This window comes from Cebus imitator, unplaced genomic scaffold, assembly GCF_001604975.1.
Source record: "Cebus imitator isolate Cc_AM_T3 unplaced genomic scaffold, Cebus_imitator-1.0 Scaffold71, whole genome shotgun sequence".
Lineage (NCBI taxonomy): Eukaryota > Metazoa > Chordata > Mammalia > Primates > Cebidae > Cebus > Cebus imitator.
This window is the reverse complement of record NW_016107386.1, coordinates 7,528,304-7,542,144: the sequence shown is the minus strand read 5'-3', so window position 1 is coordinate 7,542,144 and position 13,841 is coordinate 7,528,304. Positions and strand designations below refer to the sequence as shown.

General features: G+C 37.1%; 1 protein-coding gene across 2 annotated transcripts in view; it reads left to right on the top strand.

The window, feature by feature from the left end:
- Positions 1-13,841, top strand: part of SPINK5 (serine peptidase inhibitor Kazal type 5) — a 68,700-nt gene that overhangs the window by 40,897 nt on the left and 13,962 nt on the right. For both annotated transcript variants that reach the window (XM_037739556.1, XM_037739555.1), the window contains exons 18-26: positions 1,078-1,162; positions 3,982-4,109; positions 5,252-5,318; positions 6,705-6,832; positions 8,107-8,203; positions 9,868-9,995; positions 10,412-10,484; positions 11,387-11,514; positions 11,679-11,757. In XM_037739556.1, coding sequence (XP_037595484.1) covers positions 1,078-1,162; positions 3,982-4,109; positions 5,252-5,318; positions 6,705-6,832; positions 8,107-8,203; positions 9,868-9,995; positions 10,412-10,484; positions 11,387-11,514; positions 11,679-11,757 — 913 coding nt within the window. The remainder of the gene's footprint in view (positions 1-1,077; positions 1,163-3,981; positions 4,110-5,251; positions 5,319-6,704; positions 6,833-8,106; positions 8,204-9,867; positions 9,996-10,411; positions 10,485-11,386; positions 11,515-11,678; positions 11,758-13,841) is intronic.

The following is a 13,841-nucleotide window of genomic DNA, read 5'->3' as shown; positions in this document are numbered from 1 at the left end:
CCTTTAGGAAACAGGCTCATGCCCTAAATGTTTACTAAAATGTCTCCTTGTTAAGCCAGGTTCAGGGCCTTTGTTTTGCTGAGTGGTGTAGGTAAGCCTGTGACCAGAGCTCCATCGTGTGGGACAATATAGAAGTCAATTATTATCACTTCTACTTCTCCTCCTTTTTTAGGCTCTTAATCTGCTCCTGAACTTAATCCTAAAATAAATGCTGAGAAAAATATTTATTTAAATAATCCCTGTTGAGGTCCAAAGTTAATGTCTTCTAACTTTCACATGTCTTGATCCAAGTTAGATCTAAGTTAGACCTTAAGTGAATGCATACAATTCCTCAAGAGAAGAGGTTGACAGAGTAGAGCACTAGAAGAAACAGTGGCCTGAAATTCAAGAGGCCAGGGTTTTTCACCCACCTGTTCAATTTGCTGGTGTTGTGGTAATGACTAAATGCAGTACATGCTAAGGATTTTCTAGCATTAACATGCTATATGTCAGTAGAAAATGACAAGAATACCAGAATATTAGACTTGTGTTCAACCTCAAAAAATTAGCAGTTGAATCTTACTGGACTTGAATCACTACTGCAATCCAAACCTTGAATTTCAACTTAAATATTAGCTCTACTGAAATAATATTTAAAATTTTTAGTTTAAAATGAAACATGGTTTATTATGACTTCGAGCCCATCATCTGACTTAGCATCACCCTTTTCTTCTATCACTGATATGGTAGCTATTTGGAGAGGAAAAGTTTAACAAGTAAAATAAAATCAAAACAATTGTAGCTTTATTCAGAAAGCTAATTAAAGTTAGTGACCTATAGAAAATAAGATCATCTGAGGGCCACAGACTAATAAAGATTCATCCTTGTTTTATAATTATTCCTCTTTAGAGGGGGGAATGTAAACAACTAAATTTATCTGCACTATTGGTCAAAGCAAAAGCATCTCTCAGACCAGATAAATTTGCATTGAAGACTGAATCTGACTATTGCTCTGCAAGATCCTCATTCCTTTTAAAAACTTACTTCCAAAAAGAGTAGGGAATCATATTCAGCCTATATCTTCTTTTTCTGTTGCAGCAAACTTGAAGAAGAAGAGAAGAAAAATCATAAAGAAGAAATAAACAATGTCGAGGCTGAAAAAGTTAAGAGAGAAGCAGTACAGGTAGTTGTTTGAGATCATCAGAGGCACATAAATATTAAATGGCAGGGCTCCTACTCTCTCCTCCTCATCCCAGCATTCTTAGTGACTTTGCAAACTGAGAAATTGTATTTGGATCCTCATATACAAGAGTACTCCTCTTTCCTTCTTCAATTTATTCACACTAAATCTATTAATTGCTTGTGCATTAGAGAGATCAGTCACTATTTTCTCCCCTGATTGTGTCAATACTATTACGCAAGAAAGAAGTATATATAGATTGTCATCTTACTGTCTGAATGCAAGCTGATAGAGACAGATGTTCAGATTTTTGTCAAGTGCATATTTGAATATGGGTGTTTAGCTTAAAAACAGCACAACAACTAGGTTTTCATCCCACTTCATTCTCTGTGAGATTTTGAGGAGATAAAAGCATCTCTGAGTCTTCAGTTTGCATTCTTTAACATCTCACATGATGACGATACCAATGTTAGTTGTACATTAGTTACTACTGTTTGCATCATGGCGTAAAAGTTTTGTGACTGATTTTTGTAGTAGCCATTCAAGTTATATATTATTATCTGTATTTTATAGAAGAGGACTTGGAAGCTGAGATAAGAAGTTAAGAAATATATTTAATTAGTCATATATATAATGTAATTATATACTAATATTTACTATGTATTAACATATTATAAATGTTATAATATATGACACAAATAATATCATATATAATTATAATTATATGTAGTTAGTAACTTGAGAACAAAGAATTAAATCACAAGTTCTGGCTTTAAGGCTCATGATGCACTTAGATTTTACACACTTCTGCCATTTGTATTATTCCTGAAGTTTATGCCTTAGGTCCTCGTTATTCTTTCCTTTATCCTTTTCTGATTTAGAAGATCTCATTTCTACTGCTCTTACCTTTGCTCTAATCTACTCTCGATTCTTAAGCCAAAGGAATTATTTAAAAACATAAGGCAGGTCATGCCACCCAGTGGCTTCTCATCTCACTCAATGCAAAAATCAAGGTGCTTGTAGTGGCTGGAAGTGCCACACGTGGTCTGATTCCCTGGTACTTTTCATAGATCACATTTTCTGTTATTCTACTTTGTTCTCCATGTGCCAATTATACTGGCCACCTTTTGATTTCTTGGACATGCCAAGCATTGATTCATGGTTTCCCATCTTGTGGTTACAAAACCAACGTGGTTAAAACATTGGACTCTAGACTCAGACTGCCAGGGTTCAAATCCTTGCTTTATTTCCCTACCAGTAAGATTCCCACAGTTAACATCTTTGTGTATTAGCTTTCTCACTTATAAGATAAGGATATTGTTGGTATGTATATTATTTCTATGAAGTCCCTAAAACTTACTCATGTACAACAGCACAACGTCATACATATAAGTACTCACTCTGCAATATTATATTCATTATTGTTAATGTCATTATTGGTCTAATCTCATTGTCCAGTGCGGTGTTCCACATTGGACAATTCACCAATTCTTCAACGTACAATGATCTTTGCCTTCTATATGGTATTACTCACAGTCAGAATATCCCTCTTGTCTACCAAAATTCTGGCTATTTTTCATGGATCAGACTGTGTGTTAACTGCTCCCTGCAGATTTTCCCATCCATACAATATGCTGAATAACCTATCATCTATTATGCCAACAATTTTTAAAAAATTAGTTATATCATTTGTTTTATTATAACGTGTAGCTGCTTCTATGTGTTTTCTTCAAAGAAATTAAAAACTCTGTATTAGTTTTCTATGGTTGCTGTAACAATTAGCACACTTTAGTGGTTTAAAACAATATAAACTTCTCATTGTTCAACTCCCACTTAAGAGAACACATGGACATAAGGAGCAGAACATCACATACTGGGGCCTGTGGGGCCTTGGCGGAAAGGGGACGGAGAGCATTAGGACAAATATCTAATGCATGAGGGGCTTAAAACCTAGATGATGGGTTGATAGGTGCAGCAAACCACCATGGCACATGTATACCTATGTAACAAACATGCACGTTCTGCACACGCATCCCAGAACTTAAAGTAAAATAAAATATAAATAAAAAATAACAACAACAACATAAACTTCGTATCTTATAATTCCTTAGGCTGGAAGTCTAGAAAGGATTTCACTGGGCTAAAATCAAAGAGTTGGCAGAGCTGTATTCCTTTTCTGGAGTCTCCAGGGGAAAATCCATGTCTCTTTCTTCAGATCTAGAGGCTGTCCATGTTCCTTTGTTCTTGGACCCCTTTATCTACAAAGCCAGCAATGTTATATCTCTCTGACTGTTCTGTAGTTACAGCTCCCTCTCACTCTGTCTTTTGCCTCACTCTTGCAGTTCTAAGGACTGATCTTTGTGACTGAGCCTTGCATTGAGCCCATTATGGCAATACAGGATAATGTCTTCATTTCAAGGTCATTGACCTAATTATATCTGCAAAGCCATTTTTGCCATGTAAGGTAGCGTATTCTCAGGTCCCAGGTATTAACACTTAGACATGTTTGGTAAAAGGGCATTTATTCTGCATGCCACAAATTCCTTCACTTATTTAAGAGACCGTACATTATTCTTCTTTGTATCTTTCATAGTGCCTAGTGTGGAATGATATTTGACTTGAAGGTTTTCTAATGAGATAAATAACAGCAATCCACATTCCAAATAATGTGTGACCTAGGTCTCTGAAAAGCATTATAGCTCATAACCTTCAACATCACCTTTTTCCATGCAATTATTATGTTTTAGTTTTCAAAGGGGTAATGTGGATGAATATTTCTAGTGTTCAGTTATTGGATTTTTAACTCCTCCTTCATTTGGCAGAATCTGTGCAGTGAATATCGTCAGTATGTGAGGAATGGACGACTCCCCTGTACCAGAGAGAATGATCCTATTGAGGGCCTAGATGGGAAAATCCACGGCAACACCTGCTCCATGTGTGAAGCTTTCTTGTGAGTGGGTGGCGGCCACTGCTGCTACTGAGTGTAGGAGAAGATCAGCATCGGGTGGGCAAGAGGGTGGCATTGGAAGTTTTCTCAGAAGGTAGAAAATAAAGGCTGTCTTTGCATTGAGTTTAGAAATTTACTATTATAAAGTCATATACTCAGCACATTTATTTTTAGTGTTCTTCAATATTCAATACTTGAATCACCACTAAGAAAGAACCATGTGCTAAAAGCATAATTACCCTGGAGCTAATGGCATAAAAGGACTAGGACTTCTGTTCTCTGCAAGCATAGGTCACTATCAAATAATCCAAAAGTGTAATCATGAGGTGCTAATAAATTGAAAATGTATTAACATCTAATTGATATCTTAGACGCTTTCTGGGGAAAAGAACAACATCTTTATTTTTCAAAAGAAATATGTAGTAAAAATTTATTCTTTGGTTTGCTATGGCATGTGTGTCTTATTCTTTAAACACATTAACAAGAACATGGTATAGAAAGGTGTATATTTACCTTTCTACTCGAAAGCCAAGTTGGTGGAGGTATAGAAATAATGAACCTGCCGGGCGTGGTGGCATGCGCCTGTAATCTCAGCTACTCAGGAGACTAAGGCAGGAGAATTGCTTGAACCCTGGAGGCAGAGGTTGCAGTGAGCCAAGATCGCACCACTGCACTCCATCCTGTGTGACAGAACGAGACTCCATCAAAAAAAAAAAAAAAAAAAGTCAGGCGCGGTGACTCACGCCTGTAATCCTAGCACTTTGGGAGGCTGAAGCGGACGGATCACCTGAGGTCAGGAGTTTGAGACCAACCTGACCAACATGGAGAAACCCCGTTTCTGCTAAAAATACCAAAAAATTAGCCGGGTGTAGCGGCGCATGCCTGTAATCCCAGCTGCTCAGGAGGCTGAGGCAGGAGAATCGCTTGAACCTGGGACGTGGAGGTTGCAGTGAGCTGAGATCGCGCCATTGCACTCCAGCCAGGGCAACAGCAAAACTCCGTCGAGAGAGAGAGAGAGAAAGAGAGAGAGAGAGAGAGAGAGAGCGCGCGCGCAGTAATGGACCATTTTTATGCAGACATTTCTCCTTTAGAATATTATGTATTGGGTGCTAGGAATGATGGTTTTGTCCTCCCTTCTCTTACAGCCAGCAAGAAGCAAAAGAAAAAGAAGGAGCTAAACCCAGACCAAAAACTAAAAGAGAAGCTGGAATGGTAGTGATCCTGGAACGTTTATATTGCAATGAAAGGATAAGGTTTTGCAGTATCTCTGTAAAAATAACTACGGAATTACTGAAGCCCCCAGGTGTGAGGGAACTAGAGGTTCATTTAGTTCAGAAGTTGAGAAACTTTTTCTTAACAGAACAGGTAGCAGATATTTCCGTCTTTGTGGCCATGTAATCTGTCGCAATTACTCAACTTGGCTGTGTGGCTCTAAAACAATCATAGACACATATGGGCATGGCTGATGCCAATACAATTTTATTTATAAAAAGAGATGGCTGGTCAGATTTTGCTCACAGGTCACAGTTTGCAAACCCCTGATTTGTTCTGTTCCCATATATTAAGATTTAAAATTCAGAGATAAACATGAACTTGCTTATAAAGTTAATGGGAGGATAAGTATCAGTACCTATATTTTCATATTTCAAATTTCTGGAAAGAATACAATTCAAACCTAGAGTTCCTGATACATTCTTTCTAGCACGCTTTGTGTTTTGGATTACCACATTTGGTCAATCCATGTGTTCCTTGCTTTACCTCTGGTTATATTTTAGTCCTGGCATTTGGGGAAAAGATTAAAAAGCAGCATCCCCATATATTTCCTTGGGTTCCAAAAGGCTGGCTCCAGGTAGGTTATTCCAAGTTGTGGTCATTTCCCTGCCCCCATCAAAGACTATTGATATTAAAATAACCTCTAAAGAAGTATCGCCCTAGAATTCTGTATGTTTGGCTTGTTTACAGTTGCATTTCACAGTTGAAATTCTAAATTTAAAAATAATAGCAGTTCATATGAAAAATAGGTTTACTCTTCAACATCTACAAGAGAAAATTCTTCAGTATGAGATAATTTCTGTTTTCACATTACTGCTATAGACAAACTCTCTTCTCATATCATTTTTCTTTTGCTAAACATGACTAGTTAGGGAACCTGGCAATGAACGTTTAAGTGGAGTTGGGAGAAAAATTCTCTTTCATCCTCATGAATTTCAATTTGAACTAAAGAATTCAGAATAAAATACAAACTCGATTTTAATTGCCATTAGTAACTTTTTGATCTTCAGTGATTGCTTATTCTCTCTCACTTCCTCATGTAACCCTGAACAAGGATTGTGCCCAGTCATCAGAGAACCTAGTTTATTAAGAGTCTTGTGTATGGTTGCAGGTTTAGTCTGGACTTTGGGGCTGTCAAGGAAAAAGAAATAGAGGCTTCTTCTTAAGCCCTGTGTGCTTAATAGAAATTAAACTCTATAATTGCCAAAAACAAAAACAAAAATCCTCAGGTTATTTTCTCTTTTTTCCCATAACGCACTTAGTAGGAACTCAATAAATTAACTTCTAAGAAGAAACTCAAGCTTTTTCCTTTTCTCTTCCTTATAGGAGACATGCAATGAATTTCGGAGTCTTTTGCACGATGGAAAACTTTTCTGCACGAGAGAAAATGATCCTGTGCGTGGCCCAGATGGCAAGACTCATGGCAACAAGTGTGCCATGTGTAAGGCAGTCTTGTGAGTGCATAAAAAAATCTCCTACTGTGGGATGGCGAAATTGGGAAAGCAATGAGCCAGATAATATACATTGTGTTTGTCCTTTCCTTACATGTAAAAGAAACAAAAAGTTATCTATAAAGGATTTGAAATAGTTCTTTCTTTATAATGGCCAAGATTCACAGTTCCAGAAATTAAAAATATATGACTAAGTTACTACATTCTCTGTTAGTTCTGGGGTAGAGCCTACCGGTCAATTACACTTTCTTGATAAAATTCTTAAGTTATTTGCTATCAAGTGGATCCTTTTCTCTGGATTATCTCTCAATTCACATTGGAAAGAAAACACACAGATTTTAATGTCAAAGTCCTTACCTATATTGTTGAAAATAACACGTTTTCAGGAAATGAAAAGTAGGTCTTTACACAAAGTTTGTAAGTACATGTAGAATATTTAAGTCACTCAATAGCATTTACTGAACATCTACAATGTACAATATGTATAATGATTATACAAAGGTGAATGAAATAGATGATCTTCTCAGAAATCATATAGTCCACTGAGATTAGATATGGACATAAGATAATATAATATAAAGGAGGAATTGTTAAATGAAAAATTTGTCTGTAGTATGTTATGGTACTTCAAGAAAGGGACAGTTAATAGAAAGTTTTATGGTGGGTTGGAACTGGACCTTATAATTCAGGTGAAATGTGGACATGACAGAAAGTGATGAGAGGAGAAGAGAACAGCACAGGTAAAGATATAAAATTAGGAAAACGGTAGTATGTACAGTAAAAAGCAAGTCATTTTGTTTAGTCAGAACTTACCAACTTTATCAACCTTGAATGTGCACCAAAGATTTTGAGGTCAATTCTATATGTAATGGGAAGCTGCAAAACTTGTTCAGAAAGGTCAGTAAGTGGCATAAATATTGTGCAAAATGGAAATTTGCACTGTTGGCCAGACTGGTCTCGAACACCTGACCTCAGGGATTTACCGGCCTGGGCCTCCCAAAGTGCTAGGATTACAGGTGTGAGCCACCACACCCATTTTTACTCACCTCATCTTGTTTGTGATGTATATGTGGTGTTCTTTTACTGTAATGGGAGTCCTTCCTGGCAAAGGACTCCATATAATTCATATTTTTATTTTCAGAGAAGCATAGTAGATGTTAAATCAATACTTGATAATTCTACACATATGTGATTTGTTCATATAATGAGAAGCTCATAGAAATGCACACCACTCTCTGTAATCTATTATTTCCCACCTCCCACTTTCTAATTTCCAGCCAGAAAGAAGATGAGGAAAGAAAGAAGAAAGAAGAGGAAGATCAGAGAAATGCGGCAGGATACGGTTCCAGTGGCAGTGGAGGAGGGGGCACTCAGGTGAGAGCAACTTCTAATTTCAATAACTGGAGTAGGTTTAACTCCTTGACAATAGGACTACGACATAACATATATATATAGTCTACGGTAAAGGCGATTTTATGCAGAGCTGAGTCCTTGGGAGAACAGAGAAGTTTCTCCTTAAGGTTGCAGAGTAAGATATCAGCACATTTTCACTGCTCTGGGGTTATTTTGACTTTTTTACATTTCGAAATAATTAACAATATGTAATGACATTTTCCCAGTCTCCGGAGCCCTCTGTGGTAATCTAGACATTGTGTCAATCATTGTTCTCATCAGCATCACATGCTCTTCGTTTTCTTTCATTATTCTTTCTTGCCTTGAACAGAGCCACTTTTTGGACGTATCTTTCCTATTGATCCAAGGCAGCATGATAGGACAAAAGAGCACAGGCTTTGGAGTTAGGCTGGGATACGATCCTGCCCCTACCACCTCGACTTGGGAGACATTGAGGAAATTACTTCTGCTCACTGAATTCTACTTTCCCTGGTTTAGCAGTACTCTTACAGGGATAAAAGAAAATCATTTAGGCAAAGGTTTAGCATGTTTCTTCAGCCATTTTAAAGTGTCAGCATGGTAATGTTGCATATAAGGTCACTCCTTGGGTCTCTGAACACTGTTTCATAAAATTGCAGTCACCTTATTTAACTTTTTACAATCTTAGAATATCAAAACCATGTCTTCAGTTCCAGATCTGACAAAGTTCCAATATTTACCTTTGATAAACTCTGGCTGCTGTGTTTTTTCCCCATCTTTTTTGCTTTAGGAGGCTGAGTTCTCCCTTTTGAGGAATGGTCCTATTGATTAGACTTGTCTGATAGACATTTTGTCTGTCCATAACTTGATCAAACCTACCTTCCTTGATATTTTACAGAGCTTTGAGTTTTCCTCCAGCATTTTTCTCTCTCTTCTGTCTGCACCAGAGATCTGCACATTTTTTTTTCTGTATAAGGCCAGATAATAAATATTTTAAGCATTGTGGGCATTGCGGGTCATATGTTGTCTGCTGCAACTATTTTACTCACCATTGTCGTGGGAAAGAAGCCAAAAATAGTATCTGAATAGAGTGTGGATGTGTTTCAGTAAAACTTGATGTGTAAGAACAGGCTGCAGGAAAGATTTTGCCTGCAGGTTGTACAATTGACCCTTCAACAGCATGGGTTTGAATTGTCCAGGTCCACTTGTGCATAATTTTTTTTCACCCAAACTTAGATAAAAAAGACAGCATTTGTGGGATGTGAAACCTGCACAGATGGAGGGCAAACTTTTTGTACAGGTGGATTGTACAAGGCCAACTGACAGACTTGAGTATGCATGGATTTTGATCCTGGAACCAATCCCCCAAGTGTACCAAGAGGCAACCATAGTTTACTGACATTTGATATATGTTATTAAATGCAGTCATATTTATAATTTCCTTGTGTAGATCCTTAAAAGCAGCAGTAGTAGCCATGACAATTCATCTCTTATAATTAGAACATGGGTGATTCTCGTCCCTTTTTCTCTGTGGATGCCAGACCTAGATCTTATGTTTCCTATAAAGAGAGGTGAAAGAACTTCTCTTACTCAGATTGTAAAAAACATTTACTAAGAATACAGTAAACTAAATAATCCAAGGGGCCTTTGTTCTTCTCTGTTTTCAGGACCAATGTGCTGAGTATCAGGAACAAATGAAAAACGGAAGACTCAGCTGTACTCGGGAGAGTGAGCCTGTACGTGATGCTGATGGCAAATCGTACAACAATAAGTGTACCATGTGTAAAGCAAAACTGTAAGTATTTCTCTCAACAGGCATGTCTAAAACATAGTCACATTTCTCCTGAATGAATGGCTATTTCTCATTTGCTATGGCTCCTTCCATGAAAATTATTCTTTTTGTTAATTTTCAAATATTACATTTTTCTCTTGCATTCCCTAAGGAACAATAAGCTTCAGCAAGGGCAGCTAACCAAGTGGATGATTCCTGTTATATTTTCTATTACAATTCTGTGAACTCTAAGTGCTATCATGATAGACCCTTGTTCTTCATTGTACCAGAATCCTAGGAAGACTTTGTGATGGCCATTCCAATTGTTGGCCAGCACAGTTGAAGAAAGCTGACTTCTTGTCATTTGCACAGAACACTTACTGCATAATCCAGGGTTAATATGTGTTCAGAAGATGATTATTGACATTTTTCTCCTCCAGGGAAAGAGAGGCAGAGAGAAAAAATGATTATTCCGGTTCCAGATCAAATGAGAATGGATCAGTATCAGGAAAGGTGAGTTATTATTTGAGTTTTGGCAAATCAAAACTATGGAAGAAGGTGTCAATATGATCAAGCTAGAGCTTGCCCTTAGAAGGCCATGAGTCACCCAGTTATCAGTGACTATCACTGATAACTTGTTCAGTGAAGAAACCTAAGGTCAAGCCTGACACTTTAAAATGAACTTTTATAAATGATACTTTATTTAATTATCTCAATAGCCTGGTTGAATATGGCCTTTTAACCTTATTTCGTCGATAGGGAAAATGAGATTTTGCGAATATATTGGATTTATTTTTGTTTTTGTATTATTTTGCTGCTACTATAAGTTACTACAAGCAGTTGCTTGAAATAACGCAAATTTATTATCTTGTATTTCTGGGTTCCATAAGTTCTAAATGGGTCTGATTGTGCTAAAACCAAGGTGTCGGTACTGCTGCATTCCTCTGTGGAGGCTCTAAGTGAAGATCTGTTTCTCTGCTTTGTCTAACTTCTAGAAGCTAACTGTATCCCTTGGCTTGTGGCCATCCTTAAGCCAGTGATGGCCAGTCAAGCACTTCTCATGCTATGTCATTCTCACACTGACTCACCTGTCCCCCTCTTTCATGAATAAGAACCTTTGTGATTACATGGGTCTCACTTGGATAATCCAGGGTAACTTCCCCATTTTAAATTCAGCTGATTAGCAATCTGAATTCCATATTCTCACCATAATTCCTCCTTGCCATGTAAAGTAGCATATTTGGAGGTTCCAGGAATTAGAACATGGATGTCTCTCTCTGTGGGCCGTTATTTTGCCTACCACAGTAAGGTTACATGGCTGCCTGCCTCTTGGAAAGAAATTCTCTGATTCTCAAATCCAATCAAATACTATGTAAAAACAGCACTTGCAATATGCTCTTTCCATTTTTTTTCAGGATACATGTGATGAGTTTAGAAGCCAAATGAAAAATGGAAAACTTATCTGCACTCGAGAAAGTGACCCTGTCCGGGGTCCAGATGGCAAGACACATGGCAATAAGTGTGCTATGTGTAAGGAAAAACTGTGAGTATTCTTCAAAATGACTTTTTGACTGTGAGTCTTAAAGTATAATAATCATTTCTTACCAGTTTGGGAAAACGACAATTGTTTTAGAAGGAGATCTAGTAATTAATGAGGTGTTTATTCACTTTGATTGAAATGTTTCATTCCCCTCTTCGCCCCCACAGGGAAAGGGAAGCAGCTGAAAAAAAAAAGAAAGAGGATGAAAACAGGAGCAATACAGGAGAAAAGGGCAATGACAAGGAGGTAATAGATGTTGACACACTAATACCTAAATTCAGCTAGTTCATGAATGTTTATTCAACAAATATTCATGAAAAGCTGACTCTGTCGCAATCATTGGTGATATAATGGTAAACAATGAAGTCATGGCCACATCTTGCAAATAAATAGCATACTCTTCAATTCCCCAAAAGTGATTCTGATGGAATTGTAGAACCAGTGGCAATTGTCAAATTATTGTAGTTACCCGGCTAATTTCATTTTTGAATTTTTTCTTTCCTTTGTGATAGGGTCTTGCTGCTGCTCAGGCTGGTCTTAAACTCCTGAGCACATGCAATCCACCTGTCTCAGCCTCCCAAACTGCTGGGATTACACGAGCCACCACACCCAGTTGTTTCTGGATTTTTTAAACAATAAATATCAAGCAATCAGATGCCAAAGATTACAAAGAAAATTAGTATCAAAAGTTTGGAGTTTGAGGTGATAAATTCTTGACCTGGCATTTCATTGCCACCTAGTGTTTAATTTTGATCTTTATGAATAGTACTCTACACTACAACACCAACACGTAGAATGTTACACAGCACAGTCTCTTTTAATCCACTGATAGCCTCCCATTAGAAAAGCAAAATAGTAAAACTTCTCCAGGAAGATTTTTTTCTATTAGCAGGGCAACTTTTCATTAAGCCTATAGTGACTAAAGAAAATGAAACATTAATATTAATTATCATTATTTAAAAATATTTTGGGAATATCTGTTGTGTATTTTGGTAGATGAATGGCTTTGAGAAAATACTTTATTGCACAACTTCACATGATCTGTAAATGGCATCTATTTAAAATCTTGGTAAATTTTTAATTTTATGATACTTATTTTTAAAATTTCGAACAGAAAAATACTATATATATATATATATATATGTATATGTAGAAAATATTGATCGAAACAACAAGAACAACAATAAAAAAAAATATTGAGGCAGGGTGTGGGGACTCCCTCTTTTAATTCCAGTGTTTTGGGAGACCAGAGCAGGAGAATTGCTTGAGCCTAAGAGTTCAAAACGAGCTTGGGCAACATAGTGAGACCCTGTCTCTACAAATAATAATTTAAAAAAATAGCCAGGCATGATGGTTCATATCTGTAACTCTAGCTGCTTGGGAGGTTAAGGTGGGAGGATCACTTGAGGTCAGGAATTCCAGGCAGCAGTGAGCTGTGATCACACTATTGCACTCCAGCCTGGGCAACAGTGTGAGAACCTGTCTTAAAACAAAACAAAACAAAACAAAACAAAAAAAACAAAAAGAAAATACCGAGGTGGGGTGGAGAGAGAGAGAGCCAAATAGAGAGCTACGGTTTTATCTACAAATGCAGTTAAATAAAGTTTACCAGTAATTATATTTAAACCTCCCCCAAATCTATGCAATGGGTAGTATTGTTCCAATTTTACAATTCAGAAAAACTTAAGAGAAGTAACTACACATAAGTAATGAATAGAAGAGCCAAAGGCTGAATTGCAGAGTTGCAATACAGGCAGATGAGTGCTGTTATAGACATACGTGGTATTGTGAGCACCTGGAAAAGAAAATACTTCCAGTCATTTGTGAAAATGGTGGTTGTGAGACATTTAATATGTTGATAGGTATTTAATTCCAGAGAATTTTTTTTTTAATGCTACAGTTAAAAGTGAGGCTTGGAATTGTTTATGGACATCACAATTTAAAGAAAGAAGGGCAAGCACAATCTAGGTTACTGTGGTATTTTTTATGGTAATGTTCCCATATCTCCACTTTGGCTCTTTGGGCTTAAAGGAAGTTCCAGAGACTTCTATAGCTCTCTGAAGATTTTAACACAGTCTAGATTCTGTCTGTAGACCTGGTTCCATTGGCTTCTTTTCAAGCTTGTTATGTTTCAATGAGCACAAAAGGCAGCTGTGTATATACTCATCCACAAATAGGAGTTTTATTCTCTGCCTTGTAAAAGCAAGTAAGTAGAAACGTATAGTCTGGTGGTTAGCAGGTTTCTGATCACAAATTCAACACTGACTTTATTTAATATCTCTGAGATTTACTTTTCTCATCTGTAACATGGGGATGATGAATATTTATCT